At 42.1% G+C, this 15,308-nt stretch overlaps 1 protein-coding gene across 2 annotated transcripts in view; it reads left to right on the forward strand.

Moving 5' to 3' along the window:
- ATP10B (ATPase phospholipid transporting 10B (putative)) overlaps nt 1–14,777 on the forward strand; it is an 83,956-nt gene extending 69,179 nt beyond the window's left edge. For both annotated transcript variants that reach the window (XM_038740149.1, XM_038740147.1), the window contains 7 exons: nt 1,653–1,729; nt 2,603–2,728; nt 6,128–6,328; nt 7,317–7,397; nt 7,639–7,743; nt 8,630–8,817; nt 13,633–14,777. In XM_038740149.1, the coding sequence (XP_038596077.1) occupies nt 1,653–1,729; nt 2,603–2,728; nt 6,128–6,328; nt 7,317–7,397; nt 7,639–7,743; nt 8,630–8,817; nt 13,633–14,110 (1,256 nt within the window). In that variant the 3' untranslated portion in view covers nt 14,111–14,777. The remainder of the gene's footprint in view (nt 1–1,652; nt 1,730–2,602; nt 2,729–6,127; nt 6,329–7,316; nt 7,398–7,638; nt 7,744–8,629; nt 8,818–13,632) is intronic.
- Nucleotides 14,778–15,308: the final 531 nt, after the last annotated feature.

Consider the following 15,308-nt stretch of genomic DNA (forward strand, 5'->3'; position numbering starts at 1 on the left):
TTCATGATGTTTAAAAAAACTAATTATAGGAAGAATAAAGACAGTAGCAGATGACATGCAACTTCTTTAGATTAATAAATTTGTCTCAAAACAATTGTGGGAAATTTTTCTATTCTGGACTTCAGCATTCTGGGGAATGAATAATAGTATTATAATTGCAATTCGTAGCTACCAAGCATCTATAAAAAGAGTTGGCAAGGTAATGCAGTCTTGTGGATTTTGATTGAAGGTCAGATATGTGGAGAAAAGAAGAACTCTCACAAAAATGTGGCTGACAAGCTCTTCCTCTGCCACCTGCCACCACCACTGAATACTTCTTAAAGGGACACCAAATCACAAACAAGTCCTTCTGCAGGCAGGGATCTGCCAGGTTAAAGTCAACAAATCAATCTGTCTCCTCCACCCCATATTTATTCCCAGTTTCACTGCCCCTGCTGGGTTTATTTCTTTCCTTCCCTCCATCAATCTGTGATCAGTATATCTCCATCTGTAGAAGGGCAAAGGAAATATTTGCCATCATATGTCCATCAAGCCCACTGAGAGTCTTAGATGGTCTTTCCCTTTCATCTCATTGCTGCCACTTGAATTTTGTAATCATTCAAGGGCTTTCACTGTTAGGCACAAAGGCCAGTTGGTAACCACGTTCCTTTTTTCCCTGCCCAAAACAAGTTTAAAGTCTAGGGGGACCTTACAATCTAGAGGGAAGTGGGGCCTGGTGTCCTTGCACCAGTAAAAAAAAACTAAAACCTTACCTTGTGCTTTATCAATGCTGCATTAAAATGTACAGGCATTTGCTAGGTAATCTAGAGCAAACATCTGGGAGCTGCAGAAACCAAAGGAGCAAAATTCCATAAGGATATTATCTTTAACACCTACATAGATTTGGGTGAGACTTGGAGAACAGACAATATAAGCACTTAGTTTTTAGAATCGAGGTCAAGTCCCAGAGTAGAGCTTGGAAATGAGGAATCCATTCTTCCCTAACAATCAATCAGTCATATTTATTGAGTGCTTACTATATGCAGAACATTATACTATGCATTTGGTAGGAACAATATAACAGAATTAGAGGTCTTGTTCCCTGCCCACAATGAGCTACAGTCTAATACCCTAAGATCCTGTTCTTCCCAGGTCTACTGAAGAGTCCCCTCTTCTTAAAGTGAGTATTAATGTCACGGCCCATCCTTCAGAGGCCTGGTGTCTGCCGGGTTTGGGGATGAAGCTCTGCTTTCTTCAGATGGAAGGACTATTCAAATGGAAGGAGAAGCAACATGGCCTAGTGAATTGAGCACAGGCCTGAGAGTCAGAAGAATCTGGGTTCTAATCTGGACTCTACCATGTTTCAGCTGTGTGAACTTGGTCAAGTCATTTTACTTCTCTGGGTCTCAGTTACCTCATCTGTAAAATGGGGATTAAGATTGTGTGCCCCATGTGGGACAGGGACTGTGTCCAACCTTAGGTGCTTGTATCCACCCCAGTGCTTAGAACAGTGCCTGGCCCATAGTAAGGGCTTAACAAATACCAGAATTATTATTATTATCATTATCTCCTGTTCTCATCTGTTCAAAATCACCAAGTTGAAGTTCTTGTGGAGCATGCCCCTGCATTTCTTCATAAATAAAGACAGAGACTTCTTCTTCATTCACCCTTAGGTGATGGTGCAAACGACGTGAGCATGATCCAAGCTGCCGATATTGGAATTGGAATATCCGGTCAAGAAGGCATGCAGGTATGAATGTACACAGTCCTCATAGTCCCTGATAGCTGGCTCCTATTTAGCCTGCTGATAGACAAGGGCAACTCATAGGGTTTATAGAGAGCCTTCCCTTAGAAGCAGGCATAGATTCCTACTTTTCTTATCTGTCTTCGCACAGTGGATTCCTGAATGAGGTATAAGGGATTTTAAGTGATTATCTTTCCATTTTCTTCTTAAAAGTCTAAGAAAATGATTGTCTGTTTGGCCTCAGCTGTGGCTTTTGCTCTTATCATTCAGCAATAATTAGGTAGCTGTACAGGTTAGGAATTTTTAGTGCTTTTGGGACACTAAAAAAAAGAGATTTAGGATACATCACTATCTAACTGCACTATGTCATAAAGAGAATGAGACTTTTGGTCCTTGCAAGCCAAATGGACCCCTCTCAGGGTCGCGCTTAGAGAGTTTCCAGTTCTTTACCAGTCTCAACTGTGCAAGGGAGAGTCAAGCAGAGGCATTTCCATTCCTAGCTTGGGCAGTGGCTAGCAAGTGAAAGGCAATCTGCTAAAAGTCAAAACCTGGGCTGGGCAGGAGCGGCATGAGAGAGAGTCGAGGGCAGAGACTCGTGTTTACTGCACAGAAGGAGGCAATGGTAAATCACTTCCATATTTTTACCAAGAAAACTCTATGGATACCATACCACAACAATTGCAGATGGAGGTGGGGTGTACTGGGAGAGATGTGTCCATGGCGTCGCTATGAGCTGGAGATAACTTGACGGCATAAGACAAGCCAAATGGAATCGAACTGTGCCCACCCTACTTCAGCAATGTCTTCAGTGTTAATAACTGTACCCTGTAATGTGGAGCAAGGCAGCTGGGGAATGATTCTTTGTCTTTTTTTCCTCAGGCAGTGATGTCCAGTGATTTTGCAATTTCTCGCTTTAAGCATCTCAAGAAGCTGCTGCTGGTGCACGGCCATTGGTGCTATATGCGTTTGGCCAAGATGGTGGTCTACTACTTCTACAAAAATGTGGTAAGTGGTGGTCAAATTGGTGAGGATTCCAAGAACCTTCTTTTCCTGTCTTACCTCTTTACCAGGGTGAGATTCACTTAGCAAATATCTATTTTAGTATGGCCAAGTCAAGTGGAAGACCCTAGGCACGGGAGGAGAAAAGGCGTCATCATTAGAGTAGAAGTAATGAGGGCCAGAGTAGGCCAGAGTAGAACTAGGATACAAAAGTACAGTTGTCCTAAGAATTTGAAGATGATACCACTGCTGTTGACATTCTTCCACAAAGAAAAAGCCAATGCAGGATCTACAGTCCCGGCCACATTGGCACATACAAGTGCCGTCCTTTGTTGTGTTGTTGAACTTACTGTTTATAAACCCTGGCACTGTTTTCCCCTTTAATCTTGTGACCTAAGGAGTTTGTTCTTCTCAAGCCTACAATAGTCCCCTTTGGTAAAATAGGGTTTGTGGACCTTCTCTGATTCATCACCCAGCAGAGCTTGGGATGAAGCTCTGCTTTCTTGAGATGGAAGGACTCTGATCTCTCAGGCTCTTATCTGTTCAAACTCACCAAATAAACTGAACCCCATTCCATAGAGAAGCCAAAAAACCTGCGAGGTTAGCATGGATTTAGTCAGAACCAAATGAAGCAAACTCCATAAATCAGTGGGGTGTGAGAAGTGGTCTTCTCTTCCTATACATCCTATACCTGCTCATCTACTGCCTTATGGAGAGTTCCAAGGGAAACAAATTTGTCCTTTTTTTCCCCTCAGTTTTCCCCATCTCTGGCATGGATCTTGTAAAGATGTGTTTCTTCATTCTACCATGAGGACGTCTTCATTTTAACTGAGATCTCTCAGCACTTGTGTAGTTCATGGTGCAATCAAAGAGTGTTTTCTGAGTGGGGAGTTAATCAGGTCCCTTCCCGGAACCCTGAGACCAACATGCCATGCCCAAGGCCTTTCCCCAGAGAGTTGTCTAGGGAGAAGCCCTTATGGTCTAAAAGCTTGGAAGCCTTGGATATGAGGGGATCACAGGAACAGAGGTGGATCCCTCACAGTCTGAAAGTTTGGAAAGCTTTCATATATTCATCATTCAACTGTATTTATTGAGTGCTTACTGAGTGCAGAGCACTGTAATAAGCACTTGGGAAAGTTCAATACAACCATAAACAGTAATATTCCCTGCCCACAATGAGCTTATAGTCTAGTGGGGGAGAGATAGCCATCAATACAAATAAATAAAATTACAGATATGTGCATAAGTGCTGTACATAAATTGCTGTGGGGCTGGGAAGGGAGAAAAGCAAAGGAAGCAAGTCAAGGTGATGCAGAAGGGAGTGGGAGTTGAGGAAAAGTGGGGCTTAGTCTGGGAAGGCATCTTTGGGGAGATGTGTCTTCAATAATCCCTTGAAGAGGGGGAAAGTAATTTTCTGTCGGATTTGAGGAGGGAGGGCATTCCAGCCCAGAGGAAGGATGTAGGCTAGGGGTCGGCGGTAAGACAGGAGAGGTTGAGGCACAGCGAGAAGGTTAGCACTAGTGGAGCGAAATATGGGCTGGGTTGTAGAAGGAGAGAAGCGAGGTGAGATAGGAGAGGGCAAGGTGATGAAGTGCTTTAAATCTTGGATACAAGGGGTCTGCAGGCAGGTGGAGGGATAGCACTGTTAGATTAATCCCCTAAAATGTTGCTATTTCCTAACAGTAATCCAGGTCAGGAACTTCGTTTACTCCCCAGAAGTCTCCCAACAAAATCTGATGCCTGTTTGTGTGAGAGAGGGGGATGATTATGCCTAAGAGACAACAGATGAATGCATTTAAATGAATGGTTCCTCCAAAACTTCAGGTTTAAGTTTTGTTCAATTTTCTAGGCTCTGCTTGCAGTCACTGGGGCAGTCACAACCTGCTCTTCTGTTCTAAGTTTAATGTATATGCAAATGAGCAGCATGATGAGAATAATGCAAATGGTTAAACTTGATAGTAATATCCTTTCTGCAAATCTATACCAAGTCACTCCAGTTGACTTGAAATTCACTCTGAGCTTGAAAGGCTGTTTCCTTAGAATTCAGAGTCCCTGGATTTTTTTAAGGCATTCTTTTAAATAAGTGCAATGCTTTCTCGGCATTAAATTTCTGAAATGGTAAGGGAAACTTTCTTGACTGGGCTTGCTTTCCGAGCTTAAATGATATTTTTTTTCCATGCTGATAGAATATTATCTCCCTTTAGCAATTAGAAAGTGTAGAACTATGACTTCCACATCAGCAACCAATTTCAAAAGGATTAAGAACCTGGGCGCTTAGAATTTTGAGCAACACATTAATTACTAAACTGTGCTACTATGACTGTGATGCCATCATCAAATTTAATGCATTCCTCTGAGGCAAAAAGTTCTTGTAACCCAATTAATCACAAAACCACCCTTAGGACTTATATATTTTATTCCTATCTTCAACACTTATGCACAAATATATTTTAATTTGTGTTTATTCATATATTTGTGCATTCATTATTTATTCAGCTATTTCATTGTAATGCATTTGTATTGCTTCCTAGTATAGCCTTGTTCTTCCTCTTGCTTCTATTATTTGTAAATAGTTGTCTGTCATTTACTTTAGTTTTTTTAGGCTCCTTGAGGACAGAGAACTCTCCCATATTTTAGTACAATGTTTTGCACTCAGTAAGTACTCAACAAATACCACTGGTGGATATATTAATTGCAAAGAAAATTTAAGATAACTGGTTGAGATCCCAAATTATTGTTTGGTTACAAAGGAACTCCTTAAAACATTTTTGTACCCATAGATATTAGGGAAATCTGGATCCTTCTTTTGCTTATCCACCCAAGTCTGGATTCTCAATTCATACATCCCTTTCATGCCACAACATATAAAGTCAGTAGAAAGGGCTCCCCTTTTTTCTTCCCTACCTGACCAAGCATCATCTTGAGAAAAAGTCCTAGAAATGAGATGCAGTGTGTGAGTTGCACTTAGTTCCTTAACCGGAGTCAGGACTTTGAATGATGAGCATTCTTTCATATTTCTCCACAGCTAGATTCATCCTGTCCATCCTGAAGACAGACCTAGTTTAGACTGTTTAGTGCCAAAGTCTAGACCTTTCCACTGACACTGAGTGGTCTGGCCACTCTCTTCTTCACATGTGTAAAATGTGATTGAAAATATCAGGCCATGCCCCTGGGTTTCATGCTTTGCATCTTCCTATCCTGTCCTGCTCTCTTTTTCCCAGAGTGCGTCCGAATGGTCTCCAACCAACCAGTCAATGAATATTTTGAACTCCTGTGTGGTCCATCAGCTTCGACTGGAAACCTGTGTTACATATTAAAAAATAGACAATAGGGCTTGCCTTCAAGAATTTGAACTAAGATATTCCTCCACGATATAACTAACAGGTCTATCATCTGTCTCCACAGTGCTACGTCAACCTTCTCTTCTGGTATCAGTTTTTCTGTGGCTTCTCGGGTTCCACAATGATCGATTACTGGCAGATGATATTTTTTAATCTCTTCTTCACTTCCCTGCCGCCACTCATCTTTGGTATCCTGGATAAAAACATCTCTGCAGAAACCCTCTTGGCACTGCCGGAGCTGTACAAAAGTGGGCAGAATTCTGAGGTAGGATATTTGGGGAAGTGCTGGTTACCACGGTAACCACAGAGCACAGCAGTTCTCACTCAGAATAAGCCTGGTAGAGACGAATCTTTAGCATCCAGAAGTTTTGGTACCAAGAAGTTGCTGGGTCACTTAGGGGAGAAAAATAGAAGGGATGGCTTGTTTAACTGCTATTTGACATCCAATAGAAAGAGTATCATTTTGAAAAGTTGAGGAGTAAGCTGTGAGAATCGGGAAGGCCAGACCGCATAGTCTAGAGGAAAGAACACAAGAATGGGAGTTGGGAGACATGGGTTTTAGTATTGAGTTTGCCTCTGGCCAACTGTCATTTAGTCACTTTAGCCTCAGTTTCCTCAGCTGCAAAATGGGGATAATCATATCTACCTCTCCCAACCTTGCAAGGGCGTTGTAAGGATAAAATCAAATAAATAAAATGAAACACTTTAGAAGTCAAAACACTACAAAACATTATATAATATTATTGTGGGCCATGAATATTTTCAACAGATATGCCTTAAATAAAAGACTGGAACTAAAAAGGAGCTCAAGTCAACTCAAGCATTTTGTTCTATTTAATGCCAGCAGGGGACACATTTTTGGCTTTTCTTATTATTTCTCTTTAAAACATAACTGTTGCATTATATATATATATATTATTTTTAAAGGATAAAACGTATCAAAAATAAAAGCCTCAGTCCAACTGGGAAACCATAGAAGGTGAAGTGAAAAAATGAGAATTCACATTCCCATAGATCCACTTTTGGGTGTTAATGCCGGGCTAGCCTTTAATATGTTCTTTTAATGTCTCTGATACACTCTATCCTTTGTCTTAAAAATAAGAAAAATATCAAATGTCTTTTCTCAAATATCTAACTCACAGTCCAAGAAAATCTTGATAGGAACTGGCCTTGGAATGGTGGGTGAAAGATAACTGACCAGAGGCACGCTGGGTTGGGTGATAGTAATTGTTAGTAAATTCTTTTTCCCACAGTTTTACAAGCTGTCGACCTTCTGGCTGGCTATTCTAGATGCTTTCTATCAGAGCATCATTTGCTTCTTCGTCCCTTATTTGGTAAGTTCTCCCATATTCAAAGCCCCAAATCAGGCCAAATTTTACAGTTTCCAGGATATGTCCTTTTTAGCTGAAGGAGATGAATAAATGCCCATATTGGCCTCCTGAAATTGATGGAGGAATGGTGGGTAGCTTTCCAAGACAAAGCCTGCCGACATTTGCTTTAGCAGACTGATTTGGTGAAAGGCTCATGAATTATATGGCTGTGGATAACCTGCTCATATTTTTGCCTGTTTTCTAGATATACACGGACACTGACATTGATGTTTTCTCTTTCGGGACCCCAATCAATACCATTGCCCTCATAACAATTCTGTTACATCAAGCAATAGAGATGAAAACTTGGGTATGTGCATTAGGGTTGGAGAGATTTTTTTTCTATAAGGTGAAATTGCTCATATTCTGGTTTTTCTGATACTGTCTTCCCAACCCATGGCATCTCTGCTTGCCACTTTGCTATCCTAGGACCAGAGCCTCCTATGGTCAGCCTCACAACTCCCTCCATTGTCAGCGAGCTATCTCCTGAGCTATCTCCTGTAACACACTAATATGCAGACTGTTTCTGGGGGACAGCTCTTTGCCCAAGCCATAACCTGTATTCTGAATGTCAGACTAGAAAACCCCGAATAGGCTCTGAGGTCAGAACTCAGACTGATATGAATGATGAGAATGTTTGTATGCAAGAACCTTTCTGGATAGTCATTCAATCCATTAACAAAGAGATAGAATTAAGTGTTGTGAGCCATTTAATTGAACCTGTTGCATTATTCACACTTTCCCATTTTGAAAAAATAAACCTCTCCTTCCTATGTAGTTGTGCATTAGTAATCAGCCAACAGAAGAGGAAAGATAATTGCATCTGTGCAACAGAAGCCCTCTCAGTTGCTCTTCATGCCTTTAGTACCTGTGGTATAAAGCACAGCAAAATTGCTCCATTATTATGCGGAGGAGTAGCATGTGAAACACAATGCAATGCTCTTGGAAAAGGGACAGGTTGTCCACATCATTTTACAGGAATGATTTCCCTCTGAATGAGCTTTATGCAGAGATAGTTGGTTTCCTGCATAATACATGGTTGAACTGTAGTTAACATAGATTTATACTGGCACAATGTTTCTGATTAGAATAAAGCAAAAAAGTTAGTAAACTGGACTTTTTTTATCGATTACCTCAAATTCTGGTATCTCCAAATTCTAAACTCAACCAAGACTGTTTTCCCATTCTGTTCACAGACGGCAATCCACTGGATCTCCATAGTTGGAAGTTTCCTGCTCTACTTTGTTACCTCACTCATATATAATGCTCTCTGTGTAGTCTGTAATAATCCCACAAACCCCTACTGGATCATGGAATATCAGATGTCAGATCCCACCTTCTATCTTGTGTGCTTCATTACACCAGTCATCGCCCTTTTACCAAGGTTTGCACTTTACTTACTCCTTTTCTGCCTAGAGGTGCTTGGGGAAATATGATTATAAGGTCACACATCCATTACTATTATATCAAGTGCATATCAGTGAGCAATTTGAAGATGCAGCGATGGATGTAAATTACTCTAAGTGTAAATTATTTTCAGAGTGGTCAGAGGCTGCTGTTTCTGCCGTGACTCTGTCTGTTGGACTCTGAGCAGTGAGGAGCTGAATGCTCCGCTGCGCTAGTCACAATGCTCCCATCCTTCTTCCTGGAGAGTGTTCTCCTTGTCTTTGCTACTGTTTTGGTGTTTTTATCATTTCACCTTCTGTAGCCATCATTATTTCCCTTCCCTGTACTTCAGTTTTAGATGGTGAGCCCCTTAAGGACCAGAAATGGTGTCTAATTTTCCCCTGTGCATTTTTTCCCAGAGCTTAGTTCATTGCTCTGCCCTTAGTAAGCACTTAATAAATACCATTGCTACTATGGCTACTACTGTGACTACTACTACTCTGAATAAAAAGCACAGCTTTATTCAGGCATATGAAAATGATTTTCCATATTCATACACAAATCCATACATATACACAGTCATATATACATCTGCCCTTTATATTCAAAGATGACACTACTAATGGTGCCCATTTTATGCTCAAACAAGCACACACACACATACATACACACACCTGTCTCTGTAATAATAATAATAACAATAATGGTATTTGTTAGGCGCTTTCTATGTGCCAAGCACTGTTCTGAGCACCAGGGTAGATACAAGGTAATCAGGTTGTCCCATGTGGGGCTCACAGTCTCAATCCCCATTTTACAGATGAGGTAACTGAGGCATGGAGAAGTTAAGTGACTTGCCCAAAGTCACACAGCTGATAAGTGACAGAGCCAGGATTAGAACCCATGACCTCTGACTCCCAAGCCCATGGTTCTTTCCACTAAGCCACGCTGCTTCTCTATATGGAGAAGCATATATCTCTATATCTCTTGTTCTTCTCTATGTGATTTGTATATGGAAATGACCTTACTGACAGTGAAATTCTCTCCATGGGCTTTAATTTTAATATATATGAATGCCTATTAAGGCTTCATGGGAATCTCGTGAAACGGAAGGATTTCAGTACTCTAAGGAAAACCTGATTTGGTCATTGAACATCGAGAGTGTCAATTCACTAAAACAGCAAATAGCATGACCAGCTATTGTCCAAGGGGTAGACAAGTGGAACTTATTTTCTTCAGGAAGGACTCAACATCCTTCTTAAGCATTGAGTAACTGGGATGAGTACTTGTGGTCACAAAAGAGAGTATGCTGCAACTGGATAGCACATTTTGAAAATGTGTTCCCCTCCCTCTCCGTGTGTTATTAAAGCTATGACAGGATGGGGAATAAGATGCATATCATTCAGGTCTGCAGGTAGATCAAGGAATGTGTAAACACAAATAATAATTATAGTAATGGTATTTGTTAAGTGCTTACTTTGTGTCAGGCACTGTACTAAGCACTAGGGCGGATACAAGCAAATCGAGGTGGACACAGTAACATCCACCCTGAAAATTTTGGGAGTTCAACAGAGAGCAGTGCTTCTAAAAGAAAATTTGGGGGGAAATACTGGACTTATATATTATTATTATTATTATATTGGCTTAGCACTTACTATGTGCTTACTAGCACTTAACATTTCCTTACTAAGCACTGGGGTAGAGACAAGATAATGAGATCAAACACAGCCTCTGGCCCAGATGGGTCTCCCAGTCTAAGGGGCCAGGAGAACAGGTATTGAATTTTACAATTCAATACAATACAGGTATTGTATTTTATACAAGGGGCAGAAGAGCCATAGCAAAGCCAAGTAACTTGTCCAAGGTCACCCAACATGCAGGTGGCAGATCTGGGATTCTAACCCAGGGCCTCCAACTCCCAGCGTCATGCTCTTTTCCTGAGGCCATGCTGCTCCTAGAATAATTTATTTGGACAATATTTTCTTCAACTATGTATTTTTCCATAGTTATTTGTTCTTATCTGTCTTGTTTTAGAGTTCAGGTTAAAGGGAGCAGTATATTGTTTCTTTGAGGTCTCAAACCTCGGGAACAGTGTTTCATCCAGCCTCTGTCATTCTGGAAATGTGACTCTCTTTGTGTATTCCAATCAACCCACTTGGAGACTGCAGTTTTTGGCCCTGCTCTGTCTTTGGAAGGCTGCATCAAACACACAGTTAAAAATTCATGTTTCCATCTTGGGAATTGAGCAAGGTTGTGCTCATTGCTGGCTCAGCTGGACACCAAGCTTGAAAAGTTCTGATTTCCTCACTTCAGGGTTGGAGTGTTGCTGTTCTCTCTCCAGGCCCCCCAAGATCTATTCCTTCAGAAGTTTCTGCTCTGTCAAATCCCCACACTGGCTGTGCTTTCTTAAGGCTGGTTAGCTCTGCCTCCAAATTGCCCTGGCATGTTCCTGTGAAAACCAAACCCTTCCTTAATTTAGAAGCTAGTTGTCATAGTCCTAACCTACTGTGGATCTCTTTCACATATATTATTTGAGTGGTTTTAAATATACTTATATCTGGTTGGGGTGAATATGAGGTGTCTAGCCAAACTTCTCCCCATCTTCAAGGCCATATTAATAATAATAATAAGAATAATGGTATTTGTTAAGCATTTACTATGTGCGAAGCACTGTTCTAAGTGCTGGGGTAGATACAAGGTTATCCAGGTTGTCCCACGTGGGGCTCATAGTCTTCATCCCCATTTTACAGATGAGATAACTGAGGCATAGAGAGGTTAAGTGACTTGCCCGAAGTCACACAGCCGGCAAGTAGTGGAGCCGGGATTCGAACCCATGTCCTCTGACTCTGAAGCCTGGGCTCTTTCCACTAAGCCACGCTACTTTTCAGAGAGAAGGTCTATTAAGAGAAGGTCTCTTCCAAGAAGCCTTCCCTGATTAACTCATCATTACTCCGCTCTATTCACCCTCCATTCTGCGTCATCTATGCACTTGGGTCTCTAGTCGTTAAGCACTTTGATAGTCACTCCAAGTTTCACAACACTTATGTACATACCCCTATACTCTTCTGCTTCCCCTAGCTGTAATTCATTTTCATGTTTGTCTCCCTGACTAGACTGTAAGCTTCTTGAGGCAGGGACAGTTTCTACCAAATCTACTATACTGTACTCTCCCAAGCACTAATATAGTGCTTGGCACACAGTAAGTAACCAGTCAATACCATTGATGGATTCATTGTTAGACCCTGAAGTAGCATTTCAAACTTGGTCTTGCCCCTCCAGATTCCTGCTGAAAGACTGTTAGATTCTAGAGAGGAGGAGAGGGCAATTTGTGTTTACATGAAGGAAGGGTTCTGATGTCTCCTCAAGAAAGACAAGTTCCTCATTGTCATTTCTGTAGGCAGAATGGAGGGGAGGAGGATGCTTGAATTAGATTCAAGACCCTTTGGATTTCAGGTTCTCAGGAAAACTTAGCTGTTTGGCTCTGCTAGTCTCCTGGGGTTTTCGTCAAAGTAGAAATCTAGTCCTAGAACCTAGAAGTGTTGCACTTTTTTATTTTTTATCATTTTTATTTTCCCATTCCTTTTGAGACCCTCTCAGCTGCTTCATTTGGGTTATGCTGTCCTGCTGGCCAACCCAGCAGTTTTTCCCCATCGTTCCACCAAAGACTTTTCGGTTGTTCCTGAGAGCCTGCCTCAGAAAACCGGGATTCTTCTCATTTCCATGTTCTATAGGATCTGTAACATGCTGGTCACTTCCACATCTCAGTCACCTGGGTAAAAGTTTGCGGCATTGACTTGAGGAGCCAGTAGATGAAATGACCGATTCAAACTTACAGATTCTCAGACTATCAATCGATAGTATTTATTGAGTGTGTACTCTGTGCAGAGCATTGTACTAAACTCTTGGGAGAGTACAGTAAAATAGAGTTGACAGACACTTTCCCTGCCCACAAGGAGTTTACAGTCTAGAGGGGAGACAGACATTAAACTAAATTGCAGAGAGGGGAAATGGCAGCATATAGGTGATATCATCATCAATCGTATTTATTGAGCTCTTACTATGTGCAGAGCACTGTACTAAGCACTTGATATGTACTTCTAACCAATTTCAGAGCCTAGGGGTAAACTTTTAAAAATTAATTGTGTTATTTACCCATACGTGTTACCCTCAAGGACATGTAGGACTTGTATCTTGCTCCACTGGACTGTAATCTTTTTGTAGGTAGGAACCATATCTTCTAACTCTATTGAACTCTCCCAAGCACTTGGTATTGTGTTCCCCACATAGTAGGTGCTTGGTTATAACTACTGACTGACTACTCAGAGGTGATTTTCAAAGCCACCAAAATGTTCCAGGTCCTCCTGAAATCCCATGTCCTCCATGAAGTATTCCCTAAGCTTTTCCTCTCCAGGTTCCATCCTCATAACAGCCACCTGTCACACTTTTGTAAATATTGACTTGAATATTCCTCCATCTAAGCATTTATTCATCCACTTATCCAACGTTTGATTCCCTTTTTCCTCCTGCCAGTAAACGATTTTGTGCCTGTCTAGTCCCATTAAACCATAAGCCCCTTGAGGACAGGGGTCATGTCTTTAACCTCTTGTACTCTCCCAAGGGTTTAAAACATTTCTTTGAACACAGTAGGCTACCCAAAATGCTATGAATTGATCGATTCATTCATTCATTCACCCTGTCTGGTCCCTTTCCAAAAGAATGACGAGTCCTGAGAAAGGGACGGGACTTCTTTCTGAAACTTCCTATTACTGGTACAACCCTTCATTAACAAGGTTTTCTTTGCTTTATCTCCCACCAGGTATTTCATCTCGTGTCTACAAGGGACCTGCAGTCAGTCCCCAATCCATCAAGCTCAGCAACTGGATAAACACCCCAAAGATAAGAGAGAACTGGAGATCCGGGAGTGGAGGGAAAGGACGAAGAAATCACCAGCCCCCTGCAGCAGGCCAGAGGTCTCTGGGGAAGCCCCTCCCAGATGCTTCCAGGGGCCCCTCCTCACCCCGCAGGGACTAGGGAATGATGCCCATAAGGGGTTTTGCCCACCTAAGAGAGAACCTGGGGAGGATTGTGAAATAAAGGGAGAGAGCAGCAACCTTGATGGTCACAAAGGCTCTTCAGAGGCTGAAATTGACACCACAAGCGCCTCAGCAAGACCTTCCCCTGGGGAGCATCTTCTTGAACCTGTTGGGTCAGCAGCCCCTGGTCAGCAGACTGATAAGACCAAAGACTTTTCCAGGAGTGGCCACCGCAGATCCATAAGTGCACTGACCATATAAAGGGGGGTGTGCTTAAAAGAGGCACAGCAGTCTTGGAAATGGCCACTTACCTCTCACCTGGAGCAGGAAAGATGGCAGGTTCCATTCATTTTCTCCTTAGACTCACCTTCATGGGTGAGGGAAGGTCAGTACAGGGATCTGGTTGTGGGCGGATGAACATTTAGCCTATGCACAGGCTGCTGTATAGTCCACCTTTGGGCAACCAGTCTTGCAAGCAGCAGAGAAAGTAGGTATTGTTTCTATTTAGAAGTAGCTGTGAAGTTTTTTGGGTTTTTTTGAGGAAGTGCCTCAATGGTGACCCCAGCCTTTTGGAAGAGTTCAGTCTGGCCCAGAGTTGACTGCATTCCCCAACATGGGGCCAAGCAGATGGGAGACTGAATTCCATGAGCCTTAAAAAAGTACACTAAGCAACGCTTGAGATCACCCGCCTGTTTTTGGTCTCCTCCCTGCCTTCCCCATTCAGTCACTGACTGCGTCGTGCTCCTTGATTGACCCAGGGTTTCAGGAAGGAGCCATATCCAAGTATGTGGAGAGTCTCATGCCCCAGAAATCTACCTAAGAATAACCCCATCCCCACTTGCTTGGGGGAACGCCCTCTTTGGACTCTAAGCTCCTTGTGGGCAAGGAACACATCTACCAATTCTCTTATATTGTACTCTTCCAAGTGCTTAGGACAGTGCCCTGTACACAGTAAGTATTCAATAAAATGATTGATTGATTGATTGATTTCAATCAATTGGTGGCCAGATGGCCAGACTGTCATCCAGGTCTCTACAAAGATCTCACTTTGGGGGACAACAGTGGTTTATAAAGGGAAAGAATGCTAAAAACATCCTCTGGCCTTCAGATGAAACTAGGCCAATTCTGACTATGCAACCTGGTGAGCAACGTGCTAATTGGTCTCACCAGGGAAATTAGGGAAGAAAATATTGCTGGTGAAACTCCTACTTCTTTTATCATATTGTATTAGCAGCCATCTTTAATGAGAGCCCCAGGGTTACCCTTCTCTCAGGTGATATTACACCACCTCCCATGAAAGGCCTTCGACACCTTCCCCAAACCCGCTCCATAGACTCTCACAACTCCATGGTGGGCACCATTGGTTGCTGGTGCCCTCAGAGAGGGGCAAGGTTTGGCTACTCTATACCCAATTTCTCCAGAGAAAAAATAGCATTGGTGTAGGTGGACTTCAGCATTT

The sequence above is a fragment of the Tachyglossus aculeatus genome, chromosome X1 (genome assembly GCF_015852505.1).
Source record: "Tachyglossus aculeatus isolate mTacAcu1 chromosome X1, mTacAcu1.pri, whole genome shotgun sequence".
NCBI lineage: Eukaryota > Metazoa > Chordata > Mammalia > Monotremata > Tachyglossidae > Tachyglossus > Tachyglossus aculeatus.